Raw genomic sequence first — 14807 nt, forward strand, 5'->3', positions numbered from 1 at the left:
AGCCCTCTAGGTGATGCTGATATACGAAAAGTTTGAAAACCACTGCTTTAGACCAATGGTTTTCAAAACTCAATCACCACAGTAGTCCACACAGGTGATTCAAAGACAACCATAGAAAGGCAGGTGCAATGGCTCTGGGGCCCCTTTCCATCCTTCAATCCAAATAGTTCCACGTTTACCTGTTGTACACGTTGGGATTTTTCATAAGATTTCATTAGAAAAAAGGTTTTTGCTATGAAAACAATTTTTGAAAACTAACGCCCCAGCCTCTGTACCCACCTTCAGCTGTGACTCCTGGGCTGACAAACAAAAATCCTTTATCTGTTCGATTCTTTGTGTCTACACAGGTTTCACCTCCTAGATGACTGTGTGTGTGAGTTTGTGTCTCCACTACTTTATAACTATTCTGTTCTGCAATGAGAATTTCTCAAATTCAGTATATTCAAATAACTATGCACTGCCATCAAGTTGATTCTGATTCATATGACCCTGTACGACACAGTAGAACTGCCCGACAGGGTTTCCAAAGCTGTTATCTTTACGGAAGCTGATTGCCACATCTTTCTTCCAAGGAGTAGGTAGCTGGTGGGTTCGAAACACCTACCTTTCAATTAGCAACTGAGTGCATAACCACTGTACCACCAGGGATCCTTTCCAAATAACTTCCTGTTAATTTTATAAAGAATGAATTAAAATTTTTACAGGAGGCAGGAGTCTTCTTCTTGGTCTCTGTTGTTGTTGTTGCTGGGTGCCATCGAGTCGGTTCTGACTCATAGCGACTCTATGGACAACATAATGAAACACTGCCTGATCCTGTGCCATCCTCACAATCCTTGTTAGGCTTCAGCCCACTGTTGCAGCCACTGTGTCAATCCATCTCATCGAAGGTCTTCCTCTTTTCTGCTGGTCCTCCACCTTGCCAACCATGATGTCCTTCTCCAGGGACTGACTCCTCCTGATCCAAAAAAATGTGAGACAGAGTCTCGCCATCCTTGCTTCTAAGGAGCATTCTGGCTGTACTTCTTCCAAAACAGGTTTGTTCATTCTTTTGGCAGTCTATAGTATATTCAATATTCTTCTCCAACACCACAATTCAAAGACATCAATTCTTCTTCAGTCTTCCTTATTCATCGTCCAGCTTTCACATGCATAGGAGGCGACTGAAAACACCATGGCTTAGGTCAGGTGCACCTTAGTCTTCAAGGTGACAACTCTGCTTGTTAACACTTTAAAGAGGTCTTCTGCAGCAAATTTGTCCAATGCAAAGCGTCTTTTGTTTTCTTGACTGCTGCTTCCATGGGCATTGATTGTGGATCCAAGTAAAATGAAATCCTTGACAACCTCAATCCTTTCTCTGTTTATCATGATGTTGCTTATAGGTCCAGTTGTGAAGATTTCTGTTTTCTTTATCTTGAGGTGTAATCCATTCTGAAGGCTGTGGTCTTTCATCTTCATCAGTTCTAGTCCTCTTCACTTTGAGCAAGCAAGGTTGTGTCATCTGCATAATGCAGGTTGCCTTCCTCCAATCCTGATGCCCTGTTCTTCTTCATACAGTCCAGTTTCTCAGATTATTTGCTCAGCATACAGATTGAATAGGTATGGTGAAAGGATACAACCTGACATACACCTTTCCTGACTTTAACCCATGCAGTATCCCCTTGTTCTGTCTGAACGACTGCCTCCTGATCTATGTAGAGGTTCCTCATGAGCACAAGTGTTTTAGAATTCCCATTCTTTGCAATGTTATCCATACTTTGTTATGATCCATACAGTCGAATGCCTTTGTATAGTCAATAAAACACAGGTAAACATCTTTCTGGTATTCTCTGCTTTCAGCCAGGATCCATCTGACATCAGCAGTGATATCCCTGATTCTACGTCCTCTTCGAATCCAGCCTGAATTTCTGATAGATCCCTGTCTGTGTACTGCTGCAGCCACTTCTGAATGATCGTCAGCAAAATTTTACTTGTGTGTGATATTAATGATATTTTTTGATAATTTCCACATTCAGCTGGATCTCCTTTCTTGGGAATAGGCAGAAATATGGATCTCTTCCAATTGGTTGGCCAGGTAGCTGTCTTCTGAATTTCTCAGCATAGATGAGTGAGCACCTCCTGCGCTGCACTCGTTGGTTGAAACATCTCAATTGATACACCATCAATTCCTGGAGCCTTGTTTTTTGCCAGTGCCTTCAGTGCAGCTTGGACCTCTTCCTTCAGTACCATCGGTTCCTGATCATATGCTACCTCTTGAAATGGTTGAACGTTGACCAATTCTTTTTGGTATAGTGACTCTGTGTATTCCTTCCATCTTCTTTTGATGCTTCCTGCATTGTTTAATATTTTCCCTATAGAATCCTTCACTATTGCAACTTGAGGCTTGAATTTTTTCTTCAGTTCTTTCAGGTTGAGAAATGCCAAGCATGTTTTTCCCTTTTGGTTTTCTAACTCCAGCTCTTTGCACATGTCATTTTAATACTTTGTCTTCTTCAGCTGCCTTTGAAATCTTCTGTTCAGCTCTTTTACTTCATCATTTTTCCTTTTGATTTAGCTACTTGACGTTCAAGAGTAAGTTTCAAAGTCTCTTCTGACATCCATTTTGGTCTTTTCTTTCTTTTTAATCATCTCTTATTTTCTTCATGTATAATGTCCTTGATGTCATTGCACAACTTGTCTGGTCTCTGGTCATTAGTGTTCTAAGCATCAAATCTATTCTTGAGATGGTCTCTAAATTCAGGTGGGGATATACTCCAGGTTGTGCTTTGGCTCTCATGGACTTGTTCTAATTTTCTTCAGTTTGAACCTGAACTTGCATATGAGCAACTGATGGTCTGTTCCACAGTCAGCCCCTGGCCTTGTTCTGACTGATGATATTGAGCTTTTCCATCATCTCTCTCCACTATATCTCTCTCCACAGATGTAGTCAATTTGATTCCCATATATTTCATGTGGCCAGGTCCACATGTATAGTGTTCATTTATGTTGGTGAAAAAAGGTATTTGCATTGAAGAAGTCATTGGTCTTGCAAAATTCTATCATGTGATCTCCAGCATCATTCCTATCACCAAGCCCATATTTTCCAACCACCAGTCCTTCTTCATTTCCAACTTTCGCTTTCCAATCACCAGTAATTATCAATGCATCCTGACTGCATGTTTGATCAATCTCGGGCTGCAGAAGTTGGTAAAAATCTTCAATTTCTTCATCTTTGGCATTAGTGGTTCGTGTATAAGTTTGAACAATAGTCAGGTTAACTGGTCTTCCTTGTAGGCATATGGATATTACCCTATTTATCACTGACAGCATTGTACTTCAGGATAGATCTTGAAATGTTCTTTTTGATGATAAATGCAATACCATTCTTCTTCAAGTTGTCATTCCTGGCATAGTAGATGATATGACTGTCTGATTCAAAATGGCCAATACCAGTCCATTTCAGCTCACTAATGCCTAGGATATCAATGCGTATGTGTTCCTTTTCATTTCTCACAATTTCCAATTTTCGTAGTTTCATACTTCGTACATTCCATGTTCCGATTATTAGTGGATGTTTGCAGGTGTTTCTTCTTATTTTTGAGTCGTGCCATATCAGCAAATGAAGGTCCTGAAAGCTGGACTCCATCCACATCATTAAGGTCAATTCTACTTTGAGGAGGCAGCTCTTCCTCAATCATATTTTGAGTGCCTTCCAACCTGAGGGGCTCATCTTAGTCTCTAATCAAAACTAATTCAGACCTCACTCTGCTGTAACTTTTCATTCTAACAGATTAATTAGAATGACTTCAAAATGGTCTTCTCATCCCGCCAAATAAAATACCAAAATCTTGATGCTATAATTTTTAGATGTACAGTAATAAGAGTAATGAAACTAAAAACTCATAACAAATTCCACTCTCTCTTCTCTGAATCGAAAATGTTTAGTAAAAATTTTATTTCTAGGGTCTCCATGCTAAACCATGAAACTTTCCCTAGGATGAATAAGTTCATTTTCTACTTTATTCAAATAAATGGACCAATCTAAAAACCAAACCCATTGCTGTCCAGTTAATTATGACTTACAGCAATCCTACAGGACAAAGTAAAACTGCCCATAGGGTTTCCAAAGAGCAGCTGGTGGATTTGAATTACGAACCTTCTGGTTAGAAATCAAACTCTTAATCACTGTGCCACCAGAGCTCCAAATAAATGAACAGCAGGGAACAATTTAATATATACTTATTTGTGACAAAATATCAAAAAATGAACAGCTTACTAATTAAATATTTTATACTAAAAATATTTAAAATTGGGGTTAGAAGTAATAACTGTTCTCTAACGTTTTAAGAGAAGGATCCTGGTGGCGCAGCGGCTAAGCACTTGGCTGCTAACAGAAAGGCTGGCAGTTCCAACCCACCAGCTGCTCTGCAGAAGAAAAGCGTGGCAGTCTGCTTCCATAAAGATTACAGCCTTGGAAACCTTATACAGCAGCTCTGCTCTGCCCCACAGGGTTGCTATGATTTAGAATCAACTCATCAGCAACAGGTTTTTTGTTTTTAATGTTTTAAGAGAATAAGCCCTGGTGGCACAGTGGTTAAGTGCTCGGCTAGTAACCAAAAGGTTAGTGGTTCCAACCCACCAGCTGCTCCATGGGAGAAAGATGTGGTATTCTGCTTCCACAAAGATTAAACCCTTGGCAATCCTATGGGGCAGTTTTTCTGTACTGTCACAGTCTTATAAAATGACCATAAATTACTTTTATAATCAGAATAAGCAAAACCATTTTCATTAAACATAGTTACTGTAATCTAGTTTTCTTTTGTCAGTAGTGGAACATGAATACTTCGGCTTTTACTACTATATATGTGGAGCCCTGGTGGCATAGTGGTCAAGAGCTACAGCAAGCTACAGCTGCTAACTAAAAGGTCGCAGGTAGAATCCAGCAGCCGCTCCCTCGAAACCCTATGGAGCAGTTCTACTCTGTCCTATAGTGTTGTTATGAGTCGAAATCGACTCGATGGCAATGGGGATGGTACCATGTATGTAAAAAAATGATGCTACGGAATAATGTTATGTAAAAGTTAAACTTTAGTGTGAAGTCAAATAGTAGATATTATTTGGCAGTATAAAGCTCAGAAGTCAACATGACTGCTAGAAAAATTTATGTTCTAAAAGAAAGCACTTTTTAATTTTTTAACTTAAAAAAGGACAAAAGAGCTATGACTATGAAGTAAACAGTAGAGGCTAAGAAGTAAAGAAGTATAGTCTAAGACATCAAGAAAAAACATTTAGCTGGAAAACAAATGGCTGCATTTTTTTAAAAAAAAAAAACATTTTGAGAACATCAAAACAAATTGAGGTTATAAATATACAATTTCCCCAATTTTTTAAAAATAAGAATGGAGAGACACAAAGGGTTACAGTTCAGAATTCTGGAATAAGCTGCCGTAAAAGTTACCAAGTTCACAAAAGTACCTTTGCAAGACGAGGAACTGTTGTTGGAAAATCGGAATGCCCAAGTTGACCAAAGGTATTGCTACCCCATGAGTAAACCTATCAGAAAACCACAGGACAGTAAGTAAGAGTAGTGAACCTGATTCTGTATGTCAATTCTGAACCTATTATAATAACTTTTATATATATACATATATATACATCAAAAGTTACAGACAAATTACTTATACTAGTCTCCGTACTCTTAAAACAACAAATACTAAGAAAATTCATTTTTAAACAAGACCATAGATACTAAGCAGACAGAGTACCTAAGACACAGAGTCCAAGGGCTAACAATAATAATAATAACAATAACTGACATTTTTTGAGGTACTTACTAGCCAGGCACTGTTCTTAACACTTTCCCTGTATTAATTAATGTTTAATTTTCACAATCTTTTTTTTTTTTCCCTACAGATAAGAAAACTGCCCCAAAACAACGCACACGGAGAGGTTAAATAACTTACCCCAGCTCACAACTTTGTAAGTGGCAGAGCTAAGATTTAATCCAGGAATTATCCTATACTGTCTCTTACAAAGAAGGTGATGGAAAAACGAAAGTAAGTGCTATTAAAAAAAAAGTAATCATGATTTCTTAATCTGTACATAGGAGTACTATGGAATGACCGTAAAGCCTTTTCATATATGAAGAGTTATTGCAGAAGAAACAGAAATATTCATGTTCCACTACTGACAAAAGAAAACTAGATTACAGTTACTATGTTTAACGAAAATGATTTGGCTTATTCTGATTATAAAAGTAATTCATGGTCATTTTACAAGACAGTGACAGTACAAAAAAATATAAAGTGAGTGAAAACCACTACTGAATTGACCATTTAGAGACAACTATTAATTTGTTTTGGGAAGATACACATACATCCTTCCAGAAATTTTAATGTCTGCAAGATAGATATAACGTACACACAAAATGTCAAGTGCAAAATGGGAGCATGCCGAAACCGCTGTTTTGTGACCTGGCTTTTTTTTTTTTCCCACTTATGCTATGCACTGACATTTTCATATGTCAATAAATATAGATCTACAACATCATTTTAAATAAGTACACACAGAATTCCACTGTGGGCATAATTGTAATCAATTACCAACTGAATCAAGCATATTTATTAGTAAGTTATTTCTAAATATTTAGTATTTAAAAAATTGATATTAAAAATTCTTGAATATGTGTGTGTGTGTGTGTGTGTGTGTATCTATTAGGATAAATTTCTAGGCAAAAGGCTTTGGGTCAATAAATATGCACACTCTGCTATGTGATACATACTGACAAACTGCCCTCCAGAAAGGTCAAATTTACATTCCCACCAGCAATGTGTGTACTCTTTCCCCTATATTCTCATGGTCACTGAGTATTAAATGCAATCTTTGCTAGTCTGGTAGGTGAGAAAAATATTTTACTGTTGTTTATTTAAACATGTTTACTAAAACGGTCAGTCATTCTTTTCATTTATTGCTGGCCATTTCTATTCTTTTACAAACAGAATATAAATATCCTTGAATAATTTTTCTTTATGTACCACAGTAGCAACTGGTTATCTACCATAACCAAACCAATATATGCTATAAATATTTTTCCCCAGTTTGTTATGCATCCTAACTTTGTTTGTCATGTTTTTTGCTGATCAGGATTATTGAGTTTTTATATAGACAAATGTACCATCTTTACTTTCTAATTTCTGGGTTTTGACATCATGCTTTTTCTATTCCTAAGGTTGTTTCTAAAAAAAAAAATAACCTAAATTTGTTTTAATACATGTAAGGTTTTATTTTTTAACATCTGCACCTTAGAGGAGTATGTAAGGTTAGCTTTATTTATTCTTCCACAAATGAGAAGCCCATGGTTCCAATAGCATTTATTGAATACTCAGTCTTATTTCCCCAATTGATCAGAAATGCCCATTTTTATCATATACTAAACTCTCATATATATTCAGTTCTATTTCTAGTCCATAGGCATATTTCTGTTCCACTGATCTGTTTGCAGTTTTGTAATACATTTTGTAAGGCTAACGCTCACTCTTCCCTTCTGTTCTTTTTCAGGATTTACCTAACTCTCCTCCTATGCTTATTCTCCTAGAATAATTTTGGGATCATTTTATCAAGTTCTAAATATTATATCGGAATATTTCTGGAATTATACTCAATTTATAGATTTAGAAAGGATGACATTTTGCAATACCGACTGTTCCTATCCAAAAATAGAATCTCTTTCCCCTTATCCAGTTTTCTTTTACAACATTCTAGAAGAATTCTATAGTTTGTGTCATATGGGCTCTATACATTTCCTACCAAGATTATTCCTATTTCCTTTATACTTCTGCTATTATTGGGAACAGCTTCTCCTCCCCCCTTTCCCCAGTATGTTTTCTGTTTTATTGCAGGTATATAAGAAAGCCAGTAATTTGTATGTCTATTTTGTAGCTGACCATTTTCCTCATTTCTCATTTTTAAGCTTTTTAGATGATTCATCAGGGTAATCACAGTAAATTTTCCTTTTATTTTCCAATATTTGCATTTGTTGATGGTATTTTAGTTCCTTGGCTAGCCTAGTATGTGAAATTTAAAATAAAATATTTAAAGGGTTTAGAATCCTTCACTGCCTTTCCAAAAAGATAAAGGGATTGGTGGAGAATCCTTATCTGAATACACTTAAGAACAATTTGAAACCACTCATTTTTTTTAGGAGGTTTTATGTAAGTATAAGCATGGTTTAAATGATTCTACAGATCACTTCCAGGTCCCAGAATTTTAAAAGGAAAACGTCTTCCCCCCTCCCCTTAACATCTGAATTATGGATTTTCTTCATCTAAGAATAAAAATTCACCAACAAGCTTTTAAAAATATTGTCATTCTGCCTTCCATGAAAATAAAATCAGCATTTAATAGTTTGCCTCCTACCTGGGATTTCGCTGTAAGTGCAAGAGAATGGTAGCCACCTGCCTCCAGATAGATTACTTCTTTACCATCCAGAAATTTTACACACAATGGCTGAAGCCTTGAAGAAAAACATACACACTCATATAAACTCAAAGAAAGATGTAAACTCAACAAGAATCATAGCCTTTCTCAAATTTTAGAATAACTTCTTTCAAGTAAAGCTAAACAATTCAAAAGAAAACAAAGTAAAAATACCAGATATATGCTCAATCTACTCCTAAATACTCTAAATAGTTTTTGGATGGTTTTAATTTGATCTCTATCAACCACTAATTAACCCCACAATCCAAATCTGTTAAGAATCGTAAAACCTATTACCCTGAGATAATCTTTAAACTTTAAACCAAAAATATACCCCAAAGTCTTCTTAAAACCAAACAACAGTATAGCTTAACTAGTAAAGAATGCTTGCCTTGAGCATTGTGCTCTTTTAAGATCTATCTAAGAAGTGCCCTGGCGGTGCAGTGGTTAAGCACTTGGCTGCTAACCAAAAGGTCGGCAGTTTGAACTCACCAGCTGCTCCTCGGGAGAAAGATGTGGCAGTCTGCTTCCGTAAAGATTTACAGCCTTGGAAATCCTTTGGGGCAGCTCTACTCTGTCCTACAGGGTTCCTACGAGTCGCAATCGACTCAATAGCAGTGGGTTTGGATTTTTTGGTTTTTGTGAGATCACACTGACAACAGCAACTAAAAAGATTAGATAGGACCCTGAGGGGTCAGTGAGTTCCCGTAAATGGGGGAGGAACAACTCAGAAAAGGAGGGTGGCAATGGCTGCACAACTCAAAGAATGTAATCGGTGTCACTGAATTATACGGATAGAAACAGTTGAATTCGTGTATATTGCCGTGTATATTCTCAACAACAAAAGTAAAATAAATTACATTAAAAAATTATAAAACTAAAATGATTCATTATGGCAGAGAATAAACTTAGGACACAATACAATCATAGAGGGGAGTTAAGAACTTTTTTTTTTTATTATTATTTCACTTCACTCTGCTAAGAATAGAGACATTTATATTATCTGGCTGCTTGAGATAATTATCCCATTTACATACCTACAAAGTTCACAATAATCTAATTTATTAATATCATTAAGAGTTCCTCTAACGCACATGGATAAACCCAGTTGCCACTAACTCACTTACGACTCATAGTGACCCCATGTGTGTCAGAATAGAACTGTGCTCCATAGGGTTTTCAGTGGCTGATTTTTCAGAAGTGGATCACCAGGCCTTTCTTCCAAGGTGATGCTGGGTGGACTTGAACCTCCAGCCTTTTGGTTAGCAGCTGACTGTGTTAACCATGTGCACTACCCAGAAATTCCAATGTACATGGATAGACACAGTTTAATTTCTCAGTTATTTTGGCAGGTGCAGAGACACCTTTTTTTTTCTTTTTTTAATTTTTATCGTGCTTGAAGTGAAAGTTTACAAATCAAGTCAGACTCTCATACAAAAATTTATAAACGCCTTGCTATATACTCCTAATTGCTCTCCTCCAATGAGACCGCACACTCCTTCTCTCCACTCTCTCTTTTCGTGTCCATTTGGCCAGCTTCTGACCCCCTCTACCTTCTCATCTCCCCTTCGGACAGAAGATGCCAACATAGTCTCATGTATCTACTTGATCCAAGAAGCTCATTCTTCCCCGGTGTCATCTTCTATCCCACAGTCCAGTCCAATCCCTGTCTGAAGAGTTGGCTTTGGGAATGGTTCCTGTCTTGGGCTAACAGAAGGTCTGGGGACCATGATCTCCAGGGTCCTTCTAGTCTCAGTCAGACCATTAAGTCTGGTCTTTTTACGAGAATTTCAGGTCTGCATCCCACTGCCCTCCTGCTCAGAGACATCTTTTCAGGTAAAAAACTGTTGGCTCTTTTTCAAGTTTTCTGGCAAAAAGCATATTAGTTTATTCACTGTTGACTCTTTTTTATAACTTAAAAATCTGAACCATTCCATGACACATAATAATCCAGAGTTTGAGGAAACTGAAACTAAGAGGCTTCCACAGAATCTTTCCTGTTAAGAGTTCTGTGACAGGAGACAGGTTATTTAAACCAGTTCCTTTCAGTAAACACAGGTGGCACTTACCTAGGCAGAACATCACCATGCCCCAGCTGCCCTTCCTTCCCTTTCCCCCATGTCCACACCTCTGTTCTCAGAGAAGGGAGGAGCGCATCGGCCTCCCCACTGTATGTGGGGGTCAGAACCACTGTCCGCGTTTTCACTCGTGCAGCCTTTCTCAAGAGCCTGGGGGATACTGAAAAAAAGAGGGGTGGAATGAAAGCGTAGGGAGCAAGAAGACATCACTGAAAAACTGCTGATTTTCAAAGTACACTAACATAGTATTTTAGAAGCATATTCTATATGGTTTCTCTGCAAAAAGGTGATTTAGCCTTACCACCTTCCCTATAGAGATTCACATACACATTAGCATGCTGAAGGCACTGACAAGTCCTGCAGTAAAAAGCCCTGTTTAAATTTATTTAACCCAGCCCTGCTTCCAAATTTTCAGCCACAGATACTTTCTTATATAGCATCTATTGACATTTTGTGGACTGGCATTACCAAAATACAACTCTAAGACTTACCAAAATACAACTCTAAGACTGACAAATATTTTTCCCATTTCAAAGCAAAATTAAAAGTTAATAAAGCTTTCCAAGTCAAGGTCTAAGTTCAAATATATTACAAATAATTATAATAAAAGACACATTTTAGATATAAAATTAAAGACTGTCTACAGTGGGAAAAGACCATAAAAAGGAAGTACTAAAATACAAACATTTTCTACATGCCTGAATATTTCAAATTCTATTATAGAGAGCTTAAATAATCTTTTAAAAGAATGCTGCCATCTTCTATTTGTAGTGTCGAAATTTCATCAAAAGTACACATTTTGTAAATCTTACACATCAATTTGGTAGGAATGTTTGTTTTTAAGAAAAGCATCAAATGTCACTAAGTGTAGACTTAGTCACTCAGTCATTAACTTCTGGGCCACAAGAAAGTGCTCATAGCTGGCTAAGATCAGTATCTTTTCTGGTGAGTGTACCATCCATTTTTATGCATATAAAGACTCAAATAAACCTACTTGATGTTTCCTCAAGGATGTATTCCAGATATTTTTAAAAGAGAGAGGGAAAAAGAGTTCATGTAAATTTCTTCCAGAGACATTTTTAGGTTACTAAGTAAAATTTAACCTTAGTAAATAAGTCCCTTAATATGGCTGCATACTTCATACGGTCTAATGACAGGACAAAAGCCAATATTCCCTAGTTGTTGTTCAAAGAGATCTCAAATATACTTAAAAATGTTAAAGGACATTTTAGAATAAAAAATTTGGGGTACAAGATTCTTCATACTTAACACAGTGCATGGGCTTTCTTACATATCATATATATACGTATATATTCAAATTAATCAGGATTAATTAAGGGTTTTACTTGCATAGTTGAAAATCTAATGCCAATGAGAATTAGAAGGCAGAAGAGAAGTACAATGGCACGAGAAAGTACAGTAAGGCAGGCAGGTGCAGCGAACGGGGCAAAGCAGAAAAGGTAAATCTTAGTACAGTCTAGGGTTCCTACCTCTGGAGCTTTGCACAAAATGGTATAAACCAAGGTATGGCAAACTACAGCCCATAGGTCAAATACAGCCTACTAACTGTCTTTGTAAATAGTTTTACTGGAACATAGCCTCGCTCATTTGTTTATATATTGTTTACAGTTGCTGTCATACTACAAGAGCATAGCTGAGTAGTTGTGACAGAGACTATATGGCCTGCAAATCCTAAAATATTTCTTTCTGAACCTTTACAGAAAAAATTTGCCGATTTCTAGTCTAGTCCAGTGCTTCTCAAACTTTAATGTGCATACTAATCACCTGGGGATCTTATTATAATACAGATTCTGATTCAATATGTTTGTAGAAGGGCCTGAGATTCTGCATTTCTAACAAGTTCCCAGATGCTGGTACTGCTGCTGCTGGTAGTTTGCAGACCACCTTTGAGAAGCAAAGGTCTAGACGACCAAGATTGCTGAAATGATTAAGAAACGTAGAAAAACCAATTGTGTAATACTCTTTATACTCTAAAAAGTTCATTGCTAATGGTTTCAGAAAATGAAGTTTTTCCTTACTGAAGCTTAAAAATAAATTATATGGGGATGCTAGAATTACCTCCTCTTTCAGGCCAAGTACAACAATTCCTCACTTACCCAATAATGGTCACTTATCTGCAACCTCATCTATCTGGAGGATAGACCGCAACTAGGAAATAAGGAGGCTATTGCTATCTTCCAGAGCAATAAAATAAATAAGGTTCATAAGCAGAAGCAGACATCCAGAAAATGTTACATTCTATAGTTAGTCCTAAAGCAGAGAAATATGTAACTTTCTTTTAAAACCACTAAGATGGCCAAAATTAAATAAAACTTGACATTTAAATAAATCAGCTTTAATAATTAGGAAAGCAAATTATAACATAATATAATATAGCATGTAATGTCAGGAGCATCTGGGATTCACAAGACCTGGTTATTTCCTTACCTTGTGACAACAATCCAGGGAGAGAGAGTCTTCGACTGCCTCCCTCTGATTCTTCTTCTCTGATATCCACAAGACTTGAACTTTTCTTTCCTTGCATTGATTCCTGTTTAACCTGTTCTTCTCGGCTATCTTTCAGACCTTCTGGGCCTACAGAACTACTGCCTGCCTGAGCCCCAGTTTCACAAGGGGCTGTACTATAAAAGTTCATAACTTTCTTAAGAGACAAGGCCCCAGCTTCATACGTAGCAGCCACTCTCACACCAACAGCAGATGCACAAGACACCACTAAGCTGTTTAGGGCCGAGGTGCTTGTGGTTGGCAGGCTGTGAAGATTAGGAATTGCTTCTTCTACAAGTGGCTAAAATATACACACATAAAAAAGTATATGTAAAAATATAATCCCTGATACAACAATCAATGAAGAGAAAGCTTAACACCCATCACTATTTGCATGCTTAGCAAATTTAAAACAACAGAAGAGGGCTTAAAGCATAAAGCTATCCTTGCTTGACTGTGGACTTAACATACTAGAAATGAGTTCTTAAAATACAGTTCCTTACCAAGTACTTCCCTTTGGATGTTGTGTTTTTCCATGGTGTTTAAAAATAAATCCCAGCTGCCCTTATAAAATTAATCACAGTGGAAGGGGAGGGAGAGGAAAAGGGTAGAAAACACTGCCTTTCTTACAAGGTGCACAGTGACAGCTCTGGGAAATAGGACGAAAAAATGCGAGTTTTATTACTGATCACTTTTAGGAACATTCACATATACGTATGTTGGGAGATATCAAAAAAAATTAGATTTTAAGAAGAAAAGGCTTTTCCTAAAATATTTGATAAACTGAAATTTAGGTATAGCACATATAAGCAGAAAATTAAGTTAAATGCTGACCTATCAGCCATAAATTATGTTCTTAAATTCAAGTTGTTCTACTGTCTCATCAATGAGTTGTTTTTCACAGCCTGCGGGTAAGGTAAACTGAAGGATTACCTTTGCTCTCACTACCAAGGAGGGTAAATGTGGTAGGTTAATAATTAAACATTTGTAGCTAAATAGTTCGTTCTTAGTGTGATTCATAGGTGTATTCAAAAGTCAAACTAAAGTTCTCTAATATCTTGGTGAAATATCTGTTGAAATTCAGTCCAACCTAACAAATACCACTGTTTACTCAAAGGGAAACCTGTGCAACCTACCTACTAAAGACAAGAAAGCTATGGCCGTATCACCACAGATCACAATAAAAAATGTGCTCCTTAAGGGTGACTATTTTAAGGTGTTCTGACCATTAGCTAGAGGAAAGTCACAAAATTCTAGAGTATATAAACATCCCATTATTCTTCTAAGTGATTCCTTCTACTTAATTATACTTAAGAATACAGGACTAATAATTTTGATGAAAGACATAATTTTAAGAGTCCCAGTCAACCAATAGTAAAATTCAACAGTTATATGCTTCACTGCCACAAAATTGTGTGAAATTTTTGGCTTATTTCACAAAAGTGAGATATCATTTCAGTAATATCGGGCCAAAAGAAAAAAAAATTTGTCTAACAACCCAAGTTTCTAATGAATGAGCCGTATGAATGAAATGCTATTTACAAAGAAAAAAAAGAATTAAATTTAACATAAACATGCATACTACCAAAACTGGCATAGGAAACAAAAACTTTAAATGTTTAACAAAATTAACCCAAAGGAAAATGTAGTTTCAGTAATGGTAATGTGATAAACAAGCTGTACAATAAAGTATTAACTTGAAAATTAATAAACTGACTTTTAAAAAGTCAAAGTCACACTTTTTCAAAACCATGTGTAAGTCTAAGAATTTTC

General features: G+C 36.6%; 1 protein-coding gene across 3 annotated transcripts in view; it reads right to left on the minus strand.

Moving 5' to 3' along the window:
- The window catches only part of ALS2 (alsin Rho guanine nucleotide exchange factor ALS2), a 73983-nt gene that overhangs the window by 37898 nt on the left and 21278 nt on the right, over positions 1 to 14807 (minus strand). For 2 of the 3 annotated variants that reach the window (XM_049887856.1, XM_049887855.1), the window contains exons 5-8: positions 12978 to 13335; positions 10521 to 10689; positions 8392 to 8488; positions 5452 to 5529 (exon numbers count right to left, since the gene is read on the minus strand). In XM_049887856.1, coding sequence (XP_049743813.1) covers positions 5452 to 5529; positions 8392 to 8488; positions 10521 to 10689; positions 12978 to 13335 — 702 coding nt within the window. The remainder of the gene's footprint in view (positions 1 to 5451; positions 5530 to 8391; positions 8489 to 10520; positions 10690 to 12977; positions 13336 to 14807) is intronic. The other variant, XM_049887857.1, reaches the window with a different exon arrangement.

Source organism: Elephas maximus, chromosome 6, assembly GCF_024166365.1.
Source record: "Elephas maximus indicus isolate mEleMax1 chromosome 6, mEleMax1 primary haplotype, whole genome shotgun sequence".
NCBI classification, from domain to species: Eukaryota; Metazoa; Chordata; class Mammalia; order Proboscidea; family Elephantidae; genus Elephas; species Elephas maximus.